The sequence below is a fragment of the Saccopteryx bilineata genome, chromosome 2, assembly GCF_036850765.1.
Source record: "Saccopteryx bilineata isolate mSacBil1 chromosome 2, mSacBil1_pri_phased_curated, whole genome shotgun sequence".
NCBI lineage: Eukaryota > Metazoa > Chordata > Mammalia > Chiroptera > Emballonuridae > Saccopteryx > Saccopteryx bilineata.
In genome coordinates this window covers 245,742,926-245,767,106 of record NC_089491.1, presented here as the reverse complement: position 1 = coordinate 245,767,106, position 24,181 = coordinate 245,742,926, and the positions used below count along the sequence as shown (strand labels likewise).

General features: G+C 41.0%; 1 protein-coding gene across 1 annotated transcript in view; it reads left to right on the top strand.

The window, feature by feature from the left end:
- The first annotated feature begins 306 nt into the window (after positions 1 to 306).
- JHY (junctional cadherin complex regulator) overlaps positions 307 to 24,181 on the top strand; it is an 84,720-nt gene continuing 60,845 nt past the window's right edge. The window contains exons 1-3 of the mRNA XM_066255001.1: positions 307 to 355; positions 2,751 to 3,162; positions 20,748 to 21,264. Of these exons, the coding sequence (XP_066111098.1) occupies positions 2,834 to 3,162; positions 20,748 to 21,264 (846 nt within the window). The 5' untranslated portion in view covers positions 307 to 355; positions 2,751 to 2,833. The remainder of the gene's footprint in view (positions 356 to 2,750; positions 3,163 to 20,747; positions 21,265 to 24,181) is intronic.

Sequence of the window (24,181 nt, the reverse complement as noted above, 5' to 3'; positions counted from 1 at the left end):
GCAAATAATGTCCTCCCACTTGGTGGCCTGCATTTCCTTGCTTTCCAACTTCGAAAAGTCAGGGTGGCCCGCGGGTCTGGATCTGCCCTTGACGCCGTCAGCACAACCGTCCCACCTCGCCCGAGCAGCAGGTGTCACCCGACGTGGAGGCCACCGCAGCCGCCCCTCCCTCCCGGTGCGGCCCTGCCCATGGCGGCCCGAGCCCGGGCCACGCGGGGCCTCGGTCTCCAGGGCAGCGCTGGCGACGCGGCGGGCGGGCCGGGACTAGGGGCGGCGCACGGCAGGCCGGCGCGGCTGCGGCGATGTGGGAAGATGCGGGGCCGCGGGGCCGCGGGAGCTGAGGAGCGCCAGGCAGGTGACTGGCGGTTGCACCGGGAACGGGGTGGGCGGCGCGCCCGGGGCGGGGGCGGGGAGCTCTGGGACGGGAGGTAGGGACAGTAGGAAGCCTCCCGAGGGAACTGAATCAGGACCGGGGAGAACCCAAAGGAGCCTGCCCCGCCAGCATTCAGGACCGGGGCCCGGGGACCCGTGGGCGGGGTGCCCAGACTCTCAAAGCTGTTTGGTCCTCGGTCGATTAAGACCAGTCCAGGGCACCGACCCCGGACCCGTGACACTTACTGGGCCTTAAACCGCCCCTTGCTGCCCAGTCTTGTCCATCAGAGAAAAGGCAGAGGGAGAAAACAAACCCCAACGCTCCTGCGGGCAGCTTCTGGCCTGCTCCTAAACGGACCGACTTTTTCTCCACCATCCACCTTGGGGAGCTCAAGCTGGTTCCCTGTCACCCACCGCAGGTCATTCATTCCTCCCAGGACTAGTGGACAGACCCAAGGTTATTTCCCTAGGGAATTGGCCGTTTCTTAGCGCCTAGGTGTCCCTGTGGGTCTCGTTTACTCACAGATACCAGTGGAAAACTGTTGTGCCACCAGGGAGCCACCTTCGTGACATTTGAAAATGCCCACTTTCTCATTTAGTGAAGCTATCGGCTTTAACTTGTTGAGGCTGATGCTCTTATACAGTCAGCGTCCACAGAAGACCCAGCTGTTATGGTATCTGGCGTTGCTGTCTTCGTGCCCTCCCAAACCTCATTAATCTGTTAGCAAAAAAAAGTATTATCGTCTATGGACATTTGTTATTGTAACTCCAGAGACGCTGACCTGTCTCGTTTAAGAAAAGAAGTTGAAGAGACTAAATAATTTCGTGAAAGCATTTCCAAATTGAAATAGAATGATTAAGTTTTTTCTTGAAGACTTCAAGTACAGTGACTCGAAGTCTTAACAGTAAAACGGGTGTTTAAAACTTTGTTACTTGATAGATTTGCTGGTTTGTAAAAATAGACTAAAAAGCAAGAGTTAATCAGCTTACCAAGATTAACAGAATACAATAGAATGATATAGATGTACTTTTAAAATCAGAGGCTTTGTACAACAACCCAGTCTCGTCTGTACAGTTAGACAATAATATTTAAATATGAATGTTAACTTTTGTCTGTTTGGTTTGTTAGGTGCTTTCCTCCAAGGAATTGGTGATGTTCCTTAGGAACATCAGCAACAAAGTCACCGTCAGCAACGCTAGGAGTAAGAATAAGGTCATATTTTTTAAGTAAAATTAGGACCTAAAGAAATAAATAAAATTAGGATCTGCCACAATAAATAAATAGAAATAAGAGCAAGCACTTAAAAGAAATTCTACTATAATCTCTGATGCTAGAGGTTCCTGTTATCTGACCTACAGAAAAAAGATGGCATAAAGGCAGAGAGGAGACAGAGCAAAGAGAAATGCTACGTTGAGATGAAAGGAAGTGCAATCCAAACATCATCTCCTTTCAATCTAATACGAACTCAAAGTACCCTTTCCATAACCCGTCTCACGGGTCTGTATAACAGCCTTTTGAGACAGGGAAGGCTCACTTGGAATGACACTCTTCAGCGAGTTAGAAGAGATCCCAGCTGTTATTCAGGCCAATCTCCCAGCAATCGCCAGGACAGCGTACGTCCCTTTCAGGTAGGGGACATCCTGTCTCTGTTATGAATGCTCACTAGCAGAATTCACATGGCTGCCAAATCTTCTGCTGAACAGTTTTAATCATTATTGATATATATATATATATCAATATATATATATCAATACACACACACACATACATACATACGTATATATACTGTGCTGAGGTTTATCTCCATGTAATAAACCCCTAAATTACATATTCTTATCTAGTAGCAACCTGGATATCAAAAAATCTTCCCAATGATGAAGCCAGCTCATGTAGGTCTAGGAGCAAAACAGCTTCCCTCTTTACACTTCTGACTATGGAAACCACACTTTTGCCCTCTCTACCACCTAGGTAGACCATGAACCTGTTTTATTGTATCCATGAATACAACTGAACAATGGCATATTTGGATCAGTGCCCTGAGTATTTGAAATAAGGCCATCAAAGTCCCTTTCATAATTACCACTTGGCTTGTCCAGGCTTGTCTATCACAGGCCCTTGGAAGTGCAAGCATTTGACTTCCTCCATGAAGCTGCCCCTGATTACTCAGGCTGGTTAGAAGAGCTTCATCAGATGTGTTCCTGTAGTAGGAAAAGCACGATAATTTTTCCAATAGGCCTTTCTCACACACACAAAAGGGTGCACACCAAAGCCTGCAGATAATATAACAAAGTCTTGTCTTAATTTAAATTTTTTGATTAACATTGGAATTAAAAGAGATTTCCATAGTCACAGAGTAACATAAATATAATTTCTTTAGGTGATGCTTTGTGAACAACTTTAAATATTCACCAACTACTCCTATCAAGAATATCCGTGTTCATTTTTCTATTTGTTTTCAAGATGAGTCATAGTAAATTAATTCCCAAGCTGTCTATTCATTCTCCTGTTCATCATGCCAACCTAAAGGGTCAGTCCACAGAATCCCCTTTTAAGAAAGAAGACTTAAATCAGATGTCAAAAGACTCCCTGGAAGCTGATTCAGAAAGCCTCACTGAAGAGATTAATTCCTCGTCTGACCTTGAAGACCGAATCCAGGACAACAGTATGGAGCCTGACAGCTTAGAGGAGGAAAGCTTGAGTGAGACAGAGGAGGAAGCAAGCAGAAAAGCAGCTTGGGTGGCCGGCAAGGACAACCTCCGTACCCAGGACAGTGGAGTGAATAACAACAGGTAAAGAAAAAGTGTGAGATAACAGATGTTTCTGAAATGTATTGTTAAATACTGGTACCTTCCCAAGTGAGAGTAAGGACAGGCTCTCCTAATGAGCACCTTGTAATGTGTGTGATATAGGTCCCCACGCATCTAAGGACAGCTTGAAGCCAGGCTTTATGGCCACATTCATTTTTTTTAAATTAAAAAGTATGCAGAATACAAGGAGAGGTATTTATAAAGGCATTTGCTTTCCTTGGGCTTTTTATTTCCTGTCCGTAGTTCAAGTGTCTCCACGGCTGTGACTCCCTGTTGGGGAAATCCTAGAAAGGCTGGTAGAGAAAAGTGCTATAACTTGGAGTCAGGTGGTCTTGCTTGGGTCCAGGCACTGCTGTTTAGTGTACAATTTAGAATAAGTCACTTAACTCCTTTGCATCTCACTTTTTCTCACCGGTTCAATAAACCAGCCTGCCTATCTCCCAAGATTGCTATAAATATCAGTAAGGTACATTCTGACAGTAGAATCCTGCCTGAGCTAGTAGAAGTCTACCTTCCAAGACTTATATATCTAACTATGTAAAGATTCCATTTCTAATTACCAGTATTGCTGAGGCATTAACTTTTTTCTATGAGCTACCAAAACTATAAGAAAAATAAAATTGTGCAATATTACCCAGTTTTCTTTTTTATTAATTTTAATGGGGTGGCATTGATAAATCAGGGTACATATGTTCAGAGAAAACATCTCCAGATTATTTTGACATTTGATTATGTTGCATATCCCTCACCCAAAGTCAAATTGTCTTCCATCACCTTCTATCTGGTTTTCTTTGTGACCCCCCCCCCCCGTTACCATCACATTCTTGTCCATGTCTCTGAGTCTCATTTTTATGTCCCATTTATGTATAGTTCTTAGTTTTTTTCTAATTTACTTATTTCACTCAGTATAATGTTATCAAGGTCCATCCATGTTGTTGTAAATGATCCGATGTCATCATTTCTTATGGCTGAGTAGTATTCCATAGTATATATGCACCAAAGCTTTTTAATCCACTTGTTCACTGACAGACACTTGGGCTGTTTCCAGATCTTGGCTATTGTGAACAATGCTGCCATAAACATGGGGGTGCATTTCTCCTTTTGGAACAGTGCTATGGTGTTCTTGGGGTATATTCCTAAAAGTGGGATAGCTGGATCAAAAAGCAGTTCGATTTTTAACTTTTTGAGGATTCTCCATACTGTTTTCCACAGTGGCTGCACCAGTCTGCATTCCCACCAGCAGTGCAGGAGGGTTCCCTTTTCTCCACATCTTCGCCAGCACTTATTCTGTGTTGTTTTGTTGATGAGCGCCATTCTGACTGGTGTGAGGTGATATCTCATTGTGGTTTTAATTTGCATTTCATTAATGATTAGGGATGTTGAGCATTTTTTCATATGCCTATTGGCCATCTGTATGTCCTCTTTGGAGAAGTGTCTATTCATCTCTTTTGCCCATTTTTGATTGGATTGTTTGTCTTCCTGGTGTTGAGTTTTACAAGTTCTTTATAAATTTTGGTTATTAACCCCTTATCAGACGTATTGTTGAATATGTTTGCCCATTGTGTAGTTTGTCTTTTTATTCTGTTCTTATTGTCATTAGCTGTGCAAAAACTTTTTAGTTTGATATAATCCCATTTGTTTATCCTGTCTTTTATTTCACTTGCCCGTGGAGATAAATCGGTAAATATATTGCTGCGAGAGATATCGGAGAGCTTACTGCCTATGTTTTCTTTTAAGATGCTTATGGTTTCACGACTTACATTTAAGTCTTTTATCAATATTACCCAGTTTTAATGAAAATATAAATGGTAGGACAGAGTATAGAAGTTATTAAATGCTATTGATCAGCAAGAGATTTTAGTGTGGTGGTGAAGTCCATAGAGTCTGAAACAGACCATCGGGTTCAAATTATCTCTCTTATCAGTTGTAAGACCTTGGCCAAGTCCACTTAATCTCTCTGTGCCTCAGTTTCCTCATCATTAACAATGAGATAATAATAAAGGTTACCTACAGAGTTATTGTGATGTTAAATTAAATTAACATATACAAAATATGTAAAGTACTGAGAACAGGATCTGGCTGTTTATAAGTTAATATGTGCTAGAATTTTTTTTAGTTAGAAGTAAAATATATTGAAAAAAGTTTATTGGAAGTCCTAGAACTTGGGCAGGTGGGATTCTGGGGACAAGGTAGATTCTGGGAAAAAAAGAATGAAATTAGAGTGACGTGTATTGCAGATAAAGAAGCCCTGCTTTATGGCAGAGGACCTGTCCTCAGTGTAGGAAAAGTGGTCTGAGTAGGGACCTGATTATAGGGGCTTTCATGTAGTGAAACAAGCTCATACCATTGACAGGGCATTGACCAAACTCTAATAACTTATCCAGGATTACAGTCACAGCGAGGACTCCTTTGGAAGACAGAATGTGAGCCTGGTCCTGAGTCTTTTTCTTCCTTTCTTCTTTCCATCGTTCCTTCACTGAGAATAGTGAGTTGAGTTAAGCTCATATACTTTATAGGGGATCTCAAATTCAGTCCAAGTGACGTCAGTAAGGTGTAGCCGTAATGCTGAGGGCCAAAGTGGGGCTCAGGAAGACTCCAGGCAGCCAGCCACCCCTGACACCTATGTTGGATTTTCCAGGAGGGGAGAATGCGGGCTCTTGGGGAGGGAGGGCAGTGAGAGAAAGCTGGGTTTAAGGAACATTATTCTGGAAGCTGGTATAGTTTAAATTAGAAGATAAACACACAGGGGACAGAGAAACTACTAGATGGTAAAATTCCAATGATGACAACAACTATAACAATATCTCTTTTTATAGGTCCGTCTGCAATTTCACTTAGTTTTCCCCTGTAATCTTGGGAAAGGGTACAGTTACCCATCCCCATTTTATACATAAGAAAAAGAAGCTAACAAAGATTAAGTAACTTGTCTAATGTCATAGTGCTGTGAGGCCATATTTGTTATGTTGCTATTGATGCTGTCTTTTTAAATTTTGACAAAATTCTCATCTACAGGACAGGGAAAATGCTTATAACTCTACTACCATATTTGTTTCAGATATATATGTTTTAAAGACATAAAACTTTATAGTTTTCTTGTTCCTCTTCTGCAGTCCATTGCCCTCTTTTTCTCCTTGGAGAAAACCAGTACCTACTCCTTCTTAGCAGTCTTCTACTCAATTCTGCAACAGCTAATTCATAATTAGCAAAGAGATCTAGATCTAGATGGATATAGGTATAGTATAGATACAGATAGAGCTATATAGATATAAAATGGAAGAATTGACAGGGCTTGGTGACAGATTAGATATGAATGAAGGAACAAGGGAAGCCAAAGACTAATTTAAAGTTCTAATAACAATAACTAGCATTTACAGAGTGCTTATCATAAACTCATCACTGTGTTAAATACTACATGCATTATCTCAATCCTATGGCAGCTCTGGTAGGTGAACAGTAATGATCCTATTTTAAAGGTTATATATACCCATTTATTATATATAGTGAGGGTAGAGCAGAAAAGTCAGGCAGTCTGACTGTGCTTGCAACCATGTTTTTCTTATAGCTCTAATCTGATGGAGTTATAGTCTCCTTGGTAATAAATAGCAGCAGTTTTATTTACAGAAATGGGACATCAGAAAGGAAAGATCTTTTGCGATGGATAGGTATTCTTGTCTGTACTTTAAGATGAAGAAACCAAGGCAAGGATCCATTAAGTGACCTAATTTCCCCAGAGTTTAGCTTTTCTTCTTTGAGTTGATGCTCAGGGACTCAACTTCCACCTTGTTCTTTACCCAAGGACAATGTAACTACAACTCAATATATTTCAAAATAAAGAATAATACTTACAAAAATAAAAACTATGGGTAGAGCCTTGGCCTTCTGATTCAGAGGTCTTTAAAGGCTCTTTTCCTTAGATTGATTTTCCTGGGAAATATTTAATGATAGATGATAATCACCAGGGTTGGAATGGGTTAAACATTGAACATTAGGAAGACAGTTCACTACAAAGGAACACAGAACTAAAGCATTAGGCCAAATAATGCCTCAAAAATATTCTTCGTGTGAGTGTCGATTATTAACCCCTTTCTCTGTCTCACTTAAGTCTTGGAAAGCTTGCCTAGGTGTATTATTGCTTGGATCTGGTAGGTTATGAGCCATCAAGTGGACAAATTGATATCAAAGTCTCAAAGTAAGGTTCAAGTACGCTTTCATTTCTGTAAGGTAGATGGCATTCTGGGAGTGGTGGTTCAAAAAATTAGTCAAAGTCTTGCCTTAAAACCAGGAAAAATCTTTTATTCTTCTTGCTTTTATAGACAACATGTTTAAAAGCTGCCTGCCAAATCACTCAAGCCCTACTCTTGTGTTTTGATGTTACTAGAACCACCTCAAAGCAATTACTCCTTGAATCTCACCAAAGTCAAGCCATAGTTCAATGTCTATGGATTAGAGAAAACATTTTTCTTAATGGAAATTGAAGCTGCATTGACTGTAGTGAATGGATCAAGAGGTGAGAGGATCTTCACATGATAATCCTTAAACCCCACTCCAGAACTAGCCTTATTGACCCTCGGCGCTCATGAAGAAAGAGATCAATGTAATTCCTGGAGCATTAGAAATAACCTCTTCAGTCTTGGGGCCTTCTGAAACCTTATATGTTAAAAAAACAAAACAAAACAAAAACAGAGAGCTGCAGTACAATACCTAGTATATGTGTTTATATCTGTGTATAGTCTTGTTTACAAGAATGCTCAAATATAATTAGCTACTATTTGTAGAACTATTTGCTTTATAGATATACACGGTCTCATTAATCTTATAAGAGCCTCTTAGAGAGGCATTATTATCCCCATTTTTCAGATAAGGAACTGAGGCTTTGAGAGTTGTATATTACTAAGAGGCAGAGTCTGAGCCTCTAATTATAAGTAACTAGATAGATGATCAAAGGCTGATCTAATAAAAGATTCAATTTTACTTTTTAACAAATATCAAAGATATAACTATTTGAATATGAACTAAACTGAGGCCAGAGTACGGATGCATGTAAAATTATAAATTTTATTAAAGTCATATAAACATTTAAAGGAATCTGTGCCCTCAGAATAAACATTAGTTGTATTTTACTCAGGGCAGCAGGGTCTTGGTAGCCTATATTCCTCACGCCTCTCCTGGGAAACAGACACGTTTTATTCATTGAGGTCTGCAGATGTCTTCCTCTTATCACCTGGGAACTATAGCCATCACAGTAGATCCTATATTCTCTCTAATGAACCACCTTGTACCAGAGATCACTGGGCAGGGGATGGAGATGATGAAGAATTATAAATTAAATTGAATATTCAGAATTGCTTGAAAGAAAGGGGTTCAGTAAAATAATCTGCATTTTTATTTTGTGGTGATATATATTTTTTTCCTGTAAAATGCTTCCATATATATGGTTTCAGATTAACAGTACAAGAACCAGGTGAATTATTGAATGATGCTTTCCAGGACTTAAGTAGCAGTACTGAATAACCAAAATGGATAGTGTGTATGGAGCAAACCTCAGCATTTCCATCACCCATCAAATTTTCCAGACTGTTCTGTACAACACGTTGGAAATTTATAGTTAAGCAGAGAGGATAGACAACTTTCTCCCATAAGTGTAAAAAAATTTTTTTTGTTCTTGTTGGGGGTGTAAAGACACCACTTGAGGCTAGGTCTAATATTCTAGTATTATTAAGAACATCTGAGAGTTTCCAGGAGTCAACTTTCATTTCTTTTGGTTTCTAGCAACATTCATCCATATTGATTCTATTGTCTTTATTAGATCGTTGGCCAACCTCTTCAAATATATTATACTACATATCTTATTCTCGGGGCTTCACACAGTACTGGGATAGCCACGAGCATTTTAGTTATTTATTTTGGATCACATGGGAATAGTTATATCAGAGACGTGACTTTTTGTGATAGGTATTAGTCATTTGTGTTTTATGTTCATTCATTTGCTCACAGATTCTGCTGTAGTTAAACCCTGGTGCACTGCTCAGAGCAGGCATGCTGCCATAATAACAGATGAGCAGTCAGAGAAGAAATTACAGAGTATGCGAGGGCATGAATTGTGTCTATTAAAGGCAGCGTCCCCGCCAGAAACGCCATAGTCACAGTGACTTCTGGGGTTTATTGCCCTCAGAGAACAACCAGTTCCTTTCTAGCTTATTTCAAAACTGGGAGGCATTACTATGTTAAATTAAATAAATAAATAGTGAGTTTGAAATTCTACCAAGTGTAGTTTAAAATTATATCACCTGCAAGCCCATGAGGTCATCATAAGAAGTTTATCACCAAATTCCTAAAGGGAGAGTTTAAATTCATGGCCTTTACTGTTTTCTTTATTTCCATTCTGTGACAAGTTTGAAAACATAGCAAGCTTTGATAACTCTAACTTTTAACGTATTAAATTGAAAATAAATGCTTTTCCCAACACTTACTATAGATTGCCAAGTTTCACATGACAGTCCCAACCCAGCTACTAATATCGTGTATTTTTAGGGGCTTTTAAAGTTCAACCTATTCCCCTTATTGTACAAATGAGGATCCCAGGGCCTAGAGTGGTTTAAGACTCACTCAAGTTCGCTCAGCTTAGTCAGTGGCAAAATCTGACTAGGACCCATGGGTCAAAACCTGCCCATTGCTTTCCCCATGACATCACAGCTACGTTGAAATTCCAATGCTGCTAATATCCGGTACTTAAAATACAAAATAATTCTACCTATAGAAAGTACAACACCCGGAAGTTTTCTAAATCTGGGCCCCTGACTCTTCATCCTTATTTCTAGGGAATGAAAAGAACAATAGAGCCTTTTTAGTCCGGCAGGAGCACTGTACCCTCTCCCTCAATGGAAGGAGTTATGGTTTTAAATACCACGTCATACAGCATTTCCTTTGTGAAGATGCAGACTTTGTTTTACATAAGATCATCTTAATGGATGTGAGGTACTAAAATTTTATGTTGTAATCACATCTTTAGATCATTTATTTTCATGTAACTCAGATTTTCCTTGAATCATGACTGTTACTAACAAATTTAATATCTTGGTGGCACAAATATCTGGTTATTGTGCAGCCCAAATTTGCTGTAAAAAAGAAAAAAAGAAAAGAAAGGACTTTAGTTGGAATTGTCCAAATTATATAATTGCTGTAAATAAAATTTACTAGGTAACAATCCAGCCCCTTCGGTTTAGTGTGCTTCCGTAGACAGTCTTTGGCCTGCAGTTTATTAAATCGTCTTTATTATTATTATTATTAAATGAAATACCTGCGGGATCATTTTGTTTCATACACTTGCAAAAGTGATGTTTTAATCCTTTGGGGTCTTTTTTCATTTTATTTACTTAAAAGCTGTCACTATAAAGATAAGACGAGCAAAGAATTCTGAAATCCTTGGAAACAGTTGTCAATTTTATAGTTCTTAAAGAGGCATTAAAAACTTTACACTTAAATAAAAATTAACTTTGCTGTTCATATGCATGAAAGATTTAATGGCATATAAATTGGCAATAATTGTTCTGTTTAAAAGGATTAAATTAAACCTAAATAAGAACATGTGCAATTTCAATTTAACTGGCTACTTAAAATAAAGTAGCAAATAAATAATTGCTAACTGATTAATAGCAATGCTTTTACTCACCTCCTCAACAGGCAAAATGGCCAGTTATTGAATATTTTATTATGTGTGCAAAGGATGTTAATTGTGCTAGAAACATGCTCTTAATTTTTTGATTGAATACTATACTGAATATGAGGCTCTTCATTAAATGGGGATTTTATTTTATTTTGTTTGAAGTTGTCCCAGTCAGTAATCAAATATGGTCCATTAAAGCCAGCAAATATCCTGGCATATGCTTATGAGACCACCCTCCCCTTCCTCTCTGCATCCATTTCTAACCTGGCATCTGTTGTCTGAACAATAACAAGAGTTCCGTTCTCATTGTCTGTGTGACGTTTCTGTCAAATGGGGAGGAGAGGGGTACATGTTTTGTGTGCAGATGGTTACTGATGAAGGAGCACTTCCCACTCATTTTGTTCCTGTGTGTTGACCTGTACCACAAAACACAACTGAGCTTCTTAGCGCACAAGCTCAGGACAATGAGGTCCTTCAGTATCATGTTCTGTTTCAACCATTAGATTTGTTTCTGTAAAGTATCACAGCTTTCCATGCTCATAATTTGGCAAAACATAACCTCCCATTTGTTTCAATGTACAATTTTTCCATCTATAAAGGGAAGGGAGGGTGTATTTTAAGATAGTCATTACAAGTGTAAATGGTGCAGTGTAATTAATGCTTTTGCAAGAGCCACATTTGTATGATTCCATCTTGTATGTATGTTATTAGGGTGTCTCTTCAAACAGTTGGTTCAGAAACATTTTTCTTAGCCAAAGCCATATTCATTTGGTCTAATTTGTTTCAAAACCCTTTATATTTTCTAGGTTCCACTTAAAACATCAATCTTTCCTGTAGTGTGTGATATTGCTTCTGTGCACGTTTAAGAATGGAAATTTGTGGAGGTTAGACATTATAGCTGTTTCTGAAGGTCTGGAGTACTTTAAGTCCCCCAGTTTTATCTTCCTCATCATTTGTTGGCAGTTCTGAAAACATTTCATCATGCGGAAACACTGACGTTTCTTAATCTCATTTCCTAAATGGCAGTTTAGACACATTCTCTATGATGCCTAGGTCGTAGTAAAATAAAATAATAATGGTTTTTTTAAGATGTGTTAATTTTTTCAGGCCCCTTAGTGCATCACAAGACAACTTGTAACCTTAAAATAACTTAAGCTCTGGGGAGGGAAGGGCCCCTTGGGGTGCATCAGCGGGAAGCACAATACACAACAATGTGATGTCCTGGAGACTGATGTAACACGCGGCAAGCCAAGATAAGGAAAGAGCTCACTGACTTGCTTTCATAGCTTGCCCTTATTAGGAGGACCTTACCATTTATCAAAGACATACTTCCAAGCATACACACATACACATGGTTACACACACACACACACACACACACACACATACTGCTCACAAAAATTAAGGGATATTTTATAGCTTCATATTTATTTTTGAAATATCCCCTAGTTTTTGTGAGCAATATATTTGATTAATCCTCTCAATCACACTATGAGGTAAGTACTATTATTATCTGTACTATTTTATTAATAAGAAAGCTAAGGCAAGCCCTGGCCGGTTGGCTCAGCGGTAGAGCGTCGGCCTAGCGTGCGGAGGACCCGGGTTTGATTCCCGGCCAGGGCACACAGGAGAAGCGCCCATTTGCTTCTCCACCCCTCCGCCGCACCTTCCTCTCTGTATCTCTCTTCCCCTCCCGCAGCCAAGGCTCCATTGGAGCAAAAATGGCCCGGGCGCTGGGGATGGCTCTGTGGCCTCTGCCTCAGGCGCTAGAGTGGCTCTGGTCGCAACATGGCGACTCCCAGGATGGGCAGAGCATCGCCCCCTGGTGGGCAGAGCTTCTCCCCTGGTGGGCGTGCCGGGTGGATCCCGGTCAGGCGCATGCGGGAGTCTGTCTGACTGTCTCTCCCTGTTTCCAGCTTCAGAAAAAATGCAAAAAAAAAAAAAAAAAAAAAAAAAAAAAAGAGAAAGCTAAGGCATAGGGAAGTTAAATAATTTGCCTACGCTTACACAGTGATTGGTAGCATCAGGCATTGAGTGCAGTTGGATTCCAGAACCCTTACCCTTAGACACTCTGCTACACTATTTCTCAGAACCAAAATACTCCATCTCATTATTCAGAAAAGAAAAGCACCATGGAGATTTCATATGTCTGAGGAAGGTCTAAAATTGTGACTATAGACATCATGCCATTATCAACTGGTGCTGATTAAATATGATGACCAATCTGAGTGTCAGTTCTTTTACAGATAGAAGTCAGGAATTCATTTTCTTCAATTATTGAAGACTATATTTTTTAATAGTAGACATTCCTAGGTTATTGAATCTTTTGTGAGTTTATCATAGAATTCTATAGGCTTGGAATGCACTTTGCAATATCTTCTAGCAACTGAATCTGGAAATAAGAAGTTAACATATTTTCAATGACAAACAGGGTTCTGTCCTACTATTTTAAATAGGCGGTGAGTCCACCACTGTATTTCTCCAGCGTAGTAAGTACTCAGTAAATATCTGTAGAATTAATGAGTGAGCAAATGGATGAGGAAAGCGAAGTTCTGTTGAGTCAAGCAAATCAATAAGGAATGTTGAACTCTTTCTTTTCAATATATCATGAGTATGGTGAAATGGCACTTCATTTAAAAATATTGTATATATTTTTTTGTTTTACTTCAAGACATAACTGAGGTACTCTGTAACCCTTTCTCCACCTAAACAACCACAGGTGAGCCTTACACACAGCTGAGTGAGAGGAGAGCCCTGAAATCATTCAGTAATGTGCTCCAGTGCAAGAAGCTTTTCCACAGGTTTCGGTTCTAATTTACTACTATTACTTCTAAAAAGTAATATCTAGTGTTAATCTGTGTTGACTAGGGTGCTTTTAGAGGCTCGGTTATTTATTTAAGACATACTTATTGGCTGTCCTGTCTACAGCAGAGGACAGAGGACTAGGGCAGGGAAGGAAGGACAACCCCCAGCCCCTGGTGCCAACAACCTTAACCCGGTGAGAAGGCAGGGCTCTCACAGTGAAAAGGGAAATAAGCACAAATACAGAACATTAATTCAGGTATAATGTCCCATTTTGATTCTTAAGCAGTTTTGAGAAATAAACAGAATAAATATTATTTATCCCTACTTACAGGTGAGAGGAACTGGCTCAGAGAGGGAGTGACCTGCCACCTGATGCACAGATAGGTGGTGACAGACCCAGAACTTAAACCCAGGTCTGTTCAGCCCCAGTCCAGATGTGCCCTGCTGGACCACTGCCTGCTCTAATGCGTGCCCAGTGACCCTTAGAACAGGGGAAGGGCAAGGCCAAAAAAAATACTCTGAGTTCACATGACGGGACATCACACAGGGGAAGCCTCACCAAAGCCCCAGAGACAGTTGATGTTGTGGTGCATAGGGTGTGGTGAGCTGCACACTTTTATGTCCGGTTTCCTGATAGATGGAACCATGTTTGTTCAGGCATTTTGCTATAGAAGAATATTATTTCTCTTTCTTTGATGGCAAAGGAAGAGCAACCTATTCCAAAAAGTTTTCCATCTTACTATGTGAACTAGAAAACTCAAAATGGCCATTTAGCAAGACACAGGAGTTTTGGGTTTTGGCTCTAGTTTTTGCTTTACATCAAATCAAAGAAATCTCGGTCCACATTATGTAGAGTAAATTAGCATTAGGGGCACCACTGGTTTGTTTGCCCAGCATGGAATTCTGTCCTTTGTAAACAGGAATGTCAAATAGCATAAAAAGCCTTGCTGATTTACATTTCCTTTATGATTAGAAGATTGCATCTACCGAACTCAAGGAAGGAAAATCTCTCCCGTTTAGCTTTTGAAGATCAAAGGGGCCATTAAATATGCTATAGTACCAGCATTTTTGTTTGTTTGTTTTTTGGTTGAGACTAGGAGGTGCTCTATGTTACATCCCAGGAGACAGACCACAGCAAACCCAAAGTGAATTTTATAAGTTTTATTGCAAACCTGCGCAGGGACTGCAGGCAACCCACGCAAGGGGGTTCTAAAATGGCTCCTTTTTTTTTTTAAATTTTAATTTTATTTTATTTATTCATTTTAGAGAGGAGAGAGATGGGGGGGAGAGAGAGAGACAGAGAGAGAGGAGAGAGAAAAGGGGGGAGGAGCTGGAAGCATCAACTCCCATATGTGCCTTGACCAGGCGAGCCCAGGGTTTCGAACCAGTGACCTCAGCATTTCCAGGTCGACACTTTATCCACTGCGCCACCACAGGTCAGGCATAAAATGGCTCCTTTTTATAGGGTGGCTATCTAGGCTGAGCAGGCATTATACAGAAGCAGATGTGGCAGTTAGCTATTCGCAAGGGAGGTCGCGCGCAGCATAGCAACGGGGGGGGGGGTATAGCTCAGTGGAGAATTTCAAACATAAACTTCTGATAAGGGTCTCTGACTCATCCTGTTTTTCTAAGAGTTAGACTCTGGCAGCCACAGCACACTTCCTTGAACCTAACATTCCCCCATCTCTTTTGGGCATAAGTCAAACCCTTGATTCTTCATCAGTGGGGAGAATGGTATAAGGCTGGAGCTCATGAGAATTTTCTACTTTAGCTGTAGCTATAAGCTAATTAGATCAGGGGTCCTCCCTCGTATGTGTTGGCACGCTGATAGTGTGCCCTTAGTACTACAAGCTTTACAGACTAATTTCTTTCTGCCTTGCATTTTTCTTCTCTGTACTAACTTCTTACAACTTGCACAAACCTTCTGCAATTTACATAAACCTTCAACTTTTATGAACTTTCTTTACTATTCATATATAACCAGCTTTCACAACAACTTACTTTTTCCTTTTCTTTTCAAAAGTACCTCTACACCTTTTATTATTTTATTTTATTTATTAAAACTATACAGTTCCTTTCCAACTAATCAAAATTCTTAGTTCCTAAAAACCTTAACCTTCAGTGAGGACTAAGTTAGTAATAAGTAATCCTCTTTTTTTTTTTTTCATTTTTTCATTTTTCTGAAGCTGGAAACGGGGAGAGACAGTCAGACAGACTCCCGCATGCGCCTGACCGGGATCCACCCGGCACGCCCACCAGGGGCGACGCTCTGCCCACCAGGGGGCGATGCTCTGCCCATCCTGGGCATCGCCATATTGCGACCAGAGCCACTCTAGCGCCTGAGGCAGAGGCCACAGAGCCATCCCCAGCGCCCGGGCCATCTCTGCTCCAATGGAGCCTTGGCTGCGGGAGGGGAAGAGAGAGACAGAGAGGAAAGCGCGGTGGAGGGGTGGAGAAGCAAATGGGCGCTTCTCCTGTGTGCCCTGGCCGGGAATCGAACCCGGGTCCTCCGCACGCTAGGCCGACGCTCTACCGCTGAGCCAACCGGCCAGGGCAAGTAATCCTCTTTTAAAGATTGCTTTTTGGAGGTGTCCATTTCCTAAGTAGCCTATTGGACACATGACCAATATTCATAGGTTATTCTATAGTGGTAGCTATGAGCACATATATAATTTTCATTTACCTTGTAGCTTCTCTCTCAGCCAAGGGACCTATACCCCCTTTCTGTATGACTCATAGCAGTACATGCATCAAACCTTAAGATGACTTACTTGGCTTTCCTTTACCTTAGTTTCCCTCCCTCCCCAAAGTCTAATTAAAAGGAGGTCTTTAGTGAGTTCCTCTAGGCATTAGCCATGCGTGGACCAGTTAACTTCTGGTTTGTGGCTGAAGCAGGGCATGCTGTCCTTCTCAGGGTTAGCTTACAAGGGTTGGCAGGGTCAGTCTTCGCTGTCCACAAAGATGTCTCTGCTGGGACTGCAAGCTTCAGCAGGCTGCGGTGGACCCAGGTGGGTATGCCTTCTACCTTGGCAGTAGTGGAAGTGGTCAGGATCATGGTGTGTGGACCCATCCACGTGGGAGTCAGTCCTTGGGTGGTGTACTGCTAGAAGTGCCTTTTGGACAGTCTTTGAACAGTTTGCTGAGTAACCTATAAAACCTGCAAGTACTTAGGGAAAGGGTGTTACATTTCTACATTTTGCAGTTAGAGTTTAAGTCCTAGTGACCACTGCTTCTAGCTGGAATTAGCAGCAGGTCCCAGCCTATAATAGGCATGGGGCATTGAGATAAGAGAAATAAAGGAGATACTAAACATTAAATAAAGCAATAAAATCAGACTGTCAATACCCACAGTAGAGATCTTTGAGGGATAAATAAAACTTAAATATTCAAGCAAGGCATAGTAGATGGCCCTTGTGTTTACAAGAAATGAGATTAGCTTATCTGCTACTTGGAAGAAATACCTTAGGCTCGTGAACGATGTCCTTGGGCCTTCAGTGGCAATTCCCAGCACCCTGGGCAAGGTCAGGTCACAGGTAGCTGGAGCAGGGCTAGAAGAGATTGAACCCTCCCTCCATGGAGCAAGGGGGCAGCTTACCTTCTCATGTCCCTCTTTCCACAGCACAGGTGTGTCAACTGGTGGGGCCGGGAAGCCTGTCAGGCTTCAGTTCAATGACCTTTCTTTCCACTCTGGAGCAGGGCCTTGATGAAATGCTATGAAGCGCCTTAGGATGCTGGAACCAAAAGTTGGTATTTCTTGACTTCTTTTGGGCCTTATTTGCCTTTTCTATTACTTCCGTAGTCATTATAGACTTTAAAAGCCATGCTCAGAAGATCTCACTGAGGGGCTTGACTAAGAGAACAAAATTGGGAATCCTGTATTTAAAGAAGCCTATTAGACCGAGGAAAGAAAAGATTTGATCTGTGGTGGTAGATGGTAAATCAGGTGGAGGTTCAGGATTATGTCTCTAGAGTTCTCTTTTCTACCTATTATGTTAAGAATTCTTCTATTAAGCCAATCAATAGTAATATTTGTTATTCTGGGCTTTGTGACCTAACATTGAACAATTAACAATTACTGAATTATTATATATCCCCTAATATTTAAACTAAAAATTTTTTTTTTTGTATTTTTCTGAAGCTGGAAACGGGGAGAGACAGTCAGACAGACTCCCGCATGCGCCCGACCGGGATCCACCCGGCACGCCCACCAGGGGCGATGCTCTGCCCCTCCGGGGCGTCACTCTGCCGTGACCAGAGCCACTCTAGCGCCTGGGGCAGAGGCCAAGGAGCCATCCCCAGTGCCCGGGCCATCTTTGCTCCAATGGAGCCTTGGCTGCGGGAGGGGAAGAGAGAGACAGAGAGGAAGGAGGGGGGGTGGAGAAGCAAATGGGCGCTTCTCCTATGTGCCCTGGCCGAGAATCGAACCCGGGTCCCCCACACGCCAGGCCGATGCTCTACCGCTGAGCCAGCCGGCCAGGGCCTAAACTAAAATTTTAACATCACAGGCTATGAAATAGCAAATGAAAAAGAGAATTAACAAAAGACTGTTGAAATAACATATACATTTCTAACATAGAAAAAAATTTTTTTTGTTTTTTTTTTTTACAACAACAGATCCTTGGTACAAAAAGGAAGTCTTTGTATTTGACAGACTATACAATTCCATATGCTTTACTATTAGTACAAATTTAGTACGATTTACAATAAGAGATTATAAACTACTGTTCCTAATGAACTACTGATTTTCAGAGAAAAATAAGGAATGGTCAAAATGTAGTTACTATTTTGTGGCTTTTCAGCTGGCAAAGAGATGCTAACCCTCTTTTAGACCTATAGAGCTTTACAGCATTAAGTCATTATAAGGGTCAGGGTAGTAAACTAAAAAAAACACAGTATTTTATAAACTTATTTTCTTAACGGTGGGGTATTCTAGTTTACATAAGGTCCTCAATTTTCTCAGAGACATAGTAACCCTATAATTCCCTAAATCTTCTCCTCGGATCTGGCTCCAGATAGGAGGTGGGGATTTCCTGGAGCCAAAGCAGAGGAGGGCAGGGGTTGTAGCAAGGTGATGATAACCTCTAGCTTACTGCACTGTTATCTTTTGCCTGACCAAGCAGTGGCGCAGCCCCTTAGCTAAGAAAGATTCCCAGTGCCCAAGGGGGAGGGGCAAGTGCCTGAAACTGTGAGGGGAGCCTGCCGCTTCTTCTTTTTTTTTTTTTCCTTTTCTTTGCCACTTCTTCTGCAGCCAGCTGCAGCCTGGCTGCCTTTTCTTTCTCTACCTCTGCTGCTATACTGGGCTGCATACTGACCATGCCACCTGCCTGCAGGTGGGTGCTGGTGATAGTATGCTAAACTCTCTGTTTTCTATGGGTCTAGCAATCCTTGGTTTGGCCAGTCTGCTCTTAAGTTGGCCATTCTAGTTCACAAAGAGTCCGCAATGTGGCGGAATCAATAGGAGTCCCATAGTCTTGTGCCCTGCGAGAGAAATCAGAAAAGTTATCAAGCAAGCACTGAAGAGGCATTAGGGCAGCAGATTGCCCCTGACCCATGGCCCTTGACCCTTGAAGGAATCCTGTAAGGAAGCAATGGGCAAAGCAGACAAACAAACCAAATATGCACACAAAACAAACAAAACTTCTAAACCAAAACCAAAGGGAGAAGGCAGCGTCCTGTGTTCCCCGACCGACCGGGTGGGGAGAAATCAGGTGGCATCCTGCCTGCTCCACTACACCCTTTTCTAGCCAGAGCTCTGTTTCCAAATATTCAAAGAGGAAGCTTCCTTACCAAACAGTCTCAAGACTCCAAATGTTTCGAACCAGCCAAATTCAGTTTCCAAATGGCAACTGCCGGAGGCTGGCCAGCTACCAACGTCTGCTGCAGCCCACTCCGTGAGGAGGGGTCTTACACGGTCTATCTCGCTGGGGCCTCCATGTGTTACATCCCAGGAGACAGACTACAGCAAACCCAAAGTGAATTTTATAAGTTTTATTGCAAACCTGCGCAGGGACTGCAGGCAACCCACGCAAGGGAGCACTGCAACCCCAAGCTTCTAAAATGGCTCCTTTTTATAGGGTGGCTATCTAGGCTGAGCAAGCATTATACAGAAGTAGATGTGGCAGTTAGCTATTCGCTAGGGAGGTCTCGCGCAGCATAGCAATGGGGGGGTATAGCTCAGTGGAGAATTTCAAACATAAACTTCTGAAAAGGGTCTCTGACTCATCCTGTTTTTCTAAGAGTTAGACTCTGGCAGCCACAGCACACTTCCTTGAACCTAACACTCTACAAATTGAGATTGCTGTGGGGAAAAGAGAGGACTTTATTTGAGGTCATATGCACGGGTTACGGACCTCCCTCAAGTTCACTTCCCTCAGCCAGGACCTTCTATAGAAACTTTTATTCAGATAGGGCTGTCCTACACGCTGAGTTTTCCCCACACAGACCTGACAACAACAGTATGAACTAAGGGCTTTTCTGTGAGCCACCTCTGATTCTAAACCATGGGGATGTTTCTGTAGTACATTTGATAAAAATCTACAAACACAACATGAATTGAGAAGTAAAGTCATTGAGAATGAGGATGAACCTATATAGGAATTCGGTTGGAATAAATCTTGCTTTTTCCCTGAAAAAGAGCAGATTGAGACAGATGTTCAGGTACAATCACATTCCCTTCCTAGATAAAGAGCCAGGTGTGTATATGACCAACTAAAGTGTAAAATCAACTTTGTCTTCACCGCTTAAATACGTATTTATGGTAGGAATAGGTAATGGCATTTCTTGAACCACAGTCAACAACTGGTTTAACATTAGAGACATTGGTTTTTCAGTTGTTTTCTGGCATTTAGAAATTAACCGTCTCCTGTTCTTATTTCATATTTTAATAAACTTGAATAATTGAGACCCTTTTACCTTTATGTAGAGTGCACAGGCCTAACTTAAGCCTGAGATATGTATATGTCTTTTTAACATGTCTGTCGTAAAAGGAAAATACTAGGAGAAAGATTGAGATGGCTTTTGAGTAAAAAGATCAACTAACCATAATGAGTATATATCTATCTTGATTACATCACTGATGTTTCTTTTCTGCTTTGGGCAGCCGACAGCTACACGAAGACAAATACTCAGATCTCCGCTATGATCCAAACTGGAAGAGTAAGAGAGAGGAAGGGCAGTTGTTGACTGTGGAAGCGTCGGAATCTATAGACAGTTCTCCAGAAAATCTGACTTTGGACCCACTCTACCCTTCCCAGCAGATGTCAGTGGACCTCTCAGGGGGGAAAGGCGAACAGCAAAAGAGCCCACAGAGCGAAGCCTCCTTACTTGGTAGTGAATTTTTAAGCCCAGACTATGAGCGTGGTGCCCATCCCAGCAAGCCACTTTCAGAGTTGAGCAACAGTGACCTGGCAGAGCAGGCCAGCAACCCCTCTCAGCACTTGAAGAGTTCAAGTTCACATAACGAGGTTTTTTTGCCAAGGTCACGTGGCCCTTGGCGCAGGAAGTCCAAACAATATTTTGTGGAAAAAAACAAGCTGACTTTGGGATTACCTACCCCTAAAACAGACTCTTATCTTCAACTTCACAGTAAAAAAAGGGAGGAGACTCACACAGAACAGGTATGTAGCAGCTACTTTAAAATGTCATCTGAAGCACTAACCTGGAATTTGCCTTTTTTTTTTTTGAATGGCTGGACACCACGTCTTTGAGATAGTGATGTCATTGTAAACACCTGGCTGAGTGAACCAAATGCCCTAGGCCCTTGCCCCTCTTTGAAGAATGAAAGGAATTAATCTACAGATTCCTAAGAGCAAAATAAAAGTCACGAATGGTTTATGGTGCTGTAATTCAGTTGTTATCTCTAAAAGGTTTTCATTCAAGGAACCAAAGAACTTCTTTAAACTGCATCCTCCAGTAGATAAAACAGAGGACCAAAGGTTTGATCCCCTGTGCCAGTGCCTCTGTCGGTGCCATAACATGAGCTTCCAACCCTGTTAAATGCTCCCAACACATTGGAGGTGACAAGACACATTCAGTCACAGCAACTCACATACAGAAGAGATTCTCAATCGGATTCTGTATACTTACTGGGTGGTAGTGGGCGGGAGGTAGATACAACATGGAATATATATATATTTTTAACCCAGGCGCTTTTATTAAACCCTCATTGATAATCACTGCACCGTCCTTTATTATCCTATCCTGATGAAACCTTAGTCTCTCCATTTGTAAAATTATAATGATAAGAAATGTCCTCTTTCTCATATGACCATTTTGAAGGTAAATTGTATCCCATGGAAGCCAGTGAACTTAGTCCTGTTTCATGGGTACACAAAACGATCATATCAACCCACTTCCTAATGAATATGTCTGTGGACACAAGTAAAAAGTGTGACTGAATCAGTGTATCCACTACCTTTATTGGGGGAACAGCTTGACATTCATCATCTATTGCAGGGTCAGTTTCAAATATGAAGGAGAGGTTATTACATTAAATGGGATTCCCTTAGACCTACTCCAATACAAAATTGGTATCATTTAAAGTAATCTAACTTTTTTTTTTTTCTTTCGGAAGCTAGAAACGGGGAGAGACAGTCAGACAGACTCCCACATGCGCCCGACCTGGATCCACCCGGCACGCCCACCAGGGGGCAACGCTCTGCCCCTCTGGGGCATCACTCTGCCACGACCAGAGCCACTCTAGCGCCTGGGGCAGAGGCCAAGGAGCCATCCCCCGCGCCCGGGCCATCTTTGCTCCAATGGAGCCTTGGCTGCGGGAGGGGAAGAGAGAGACAGAGAGGAAGGAGAGGGGGAGGGGTGGAGAAGCAGATGGGCGCTTCTCCTGTGTGCCCTGGCCGGGAATTGAACCCGGGACTTCCGCACGCCAGGCCGACGCTCTACCACTGAGCCAACCGGCCAGGGCCTAAAGTAATCTAACCTATTTTAACCTCTATCTTGTGATGGAACGAGAGATAGAACAAACATTTGTAATTATTTTCTTGATTCAGAAACTCCTTTTATGGGGAGCACCTTACCAGTTAGTTGCTAGAAGACATGCTGCTCAGTTTATGATTTGCTTAATAAAGCCAATTAGATCTTCAAATTTAAGAGAAAAAGAAACTCCTTTCATAGTCTTAGAGGATTATGTCAGATTCTTGCCTTTGTAAATAATAATAAAACAGAGGAGTGAGTGTAGTATATTTAGCTGAATTAAATACTTAGCTGAATTCAAGCAGAGTGTCAACATTTTGACCTGATGTTAGATGGTTAATGTATTTTTTGTTTTTTAAAACTTATGTGAAATTTGGAATTTTGATTGCTTATTTAAAACGATAAATTCGATAGCCCAATGTATATGGAAAAAATTACTTCCCCGCAAACTAAGGTATGTTTTGTTATTTTTAAATCCGTTCTTAAAAGAAGCCAGTAGACAAGGAGAGGCAATAAGTCAAGGCAAAATAAATAGTTATATTTCTAATAATAAAAGGGGGAAAATGTTTCTTATAAGCTCTTTAATTGATGATATCTTAATTGCTAAATTTTTAGTAATTATAATTTAATTTACTATACACTACTAGCTTGAGTTGGTTGTCAGTGATTCAAACCATAATTTTCATCATGACAAGGAGAAGACTTTAAAGCATTTTAAGCTTGCTCAGTTTTAAGCTCATGAATTATTTTTTGGCCCTTTACCTTGTCCATTGCTTCCTCCAGGTTTCATTTCTAACATATATTATATTTTCTTCATCTTTGTTCCTATTCTTTTTTAAAGGAACAAATTAGTTTAATTTAACAGTGATGAAATGATTGGTGTAACTTTTTTTATTACATTATAGCCAGTAGCATAGAATATACAGGGTGGACAAAGTAGGTCTATGGTTGTAATACAAATAAGTAATGCAATAATTAATAAATAATAATATAAGAATCAACTCAAATGTACTTACATTCTCAGAACTGTAAACCTACTAACACTCCTGTATTAGTTTCAAATAATTACTTATTTATGAAATGTGTAGCCTTTTCTGTATTATATAATTCTCTTATGGGTAGGAACGATGCTTTGGATTTATTTTTAATTGTCGTAGTAACTATCCTAACATACTGCAGGATTCAGTAAATATATATGAATTGAAAAATGCGTCTTTCCCGTTATATCCAAACTTTATTCTTTTTAGGATGACTTGACATTTATGTTGGCAAAATGGTATTTCTAGAGCAGTGGTATAAAATCCCGGCTGGATATTAGAATCCCCTGAGAAACTAAATTTTTTTAAAAAAGTGATTCTCGGCTTCATCCAGACCAGTTTTCATCTCTGAGTGAGATCTTGAGCATCGAGAAGGATTGTTGAAGACAGGAAAGAGGTTCTCATTGAACTTCACATTGGAATTACCCGGAAAAGTTAAAAATACTGACTTGTTGACCTGAAGCCCTGAAATTCTGGTTTAATTTATTTGGGGTGCCCTTAGAGCATGGGGAGTTTTCAATGCGCCCCAGTGATTCTGACAGCTGGCCAGGACTGACTCACTGATTTA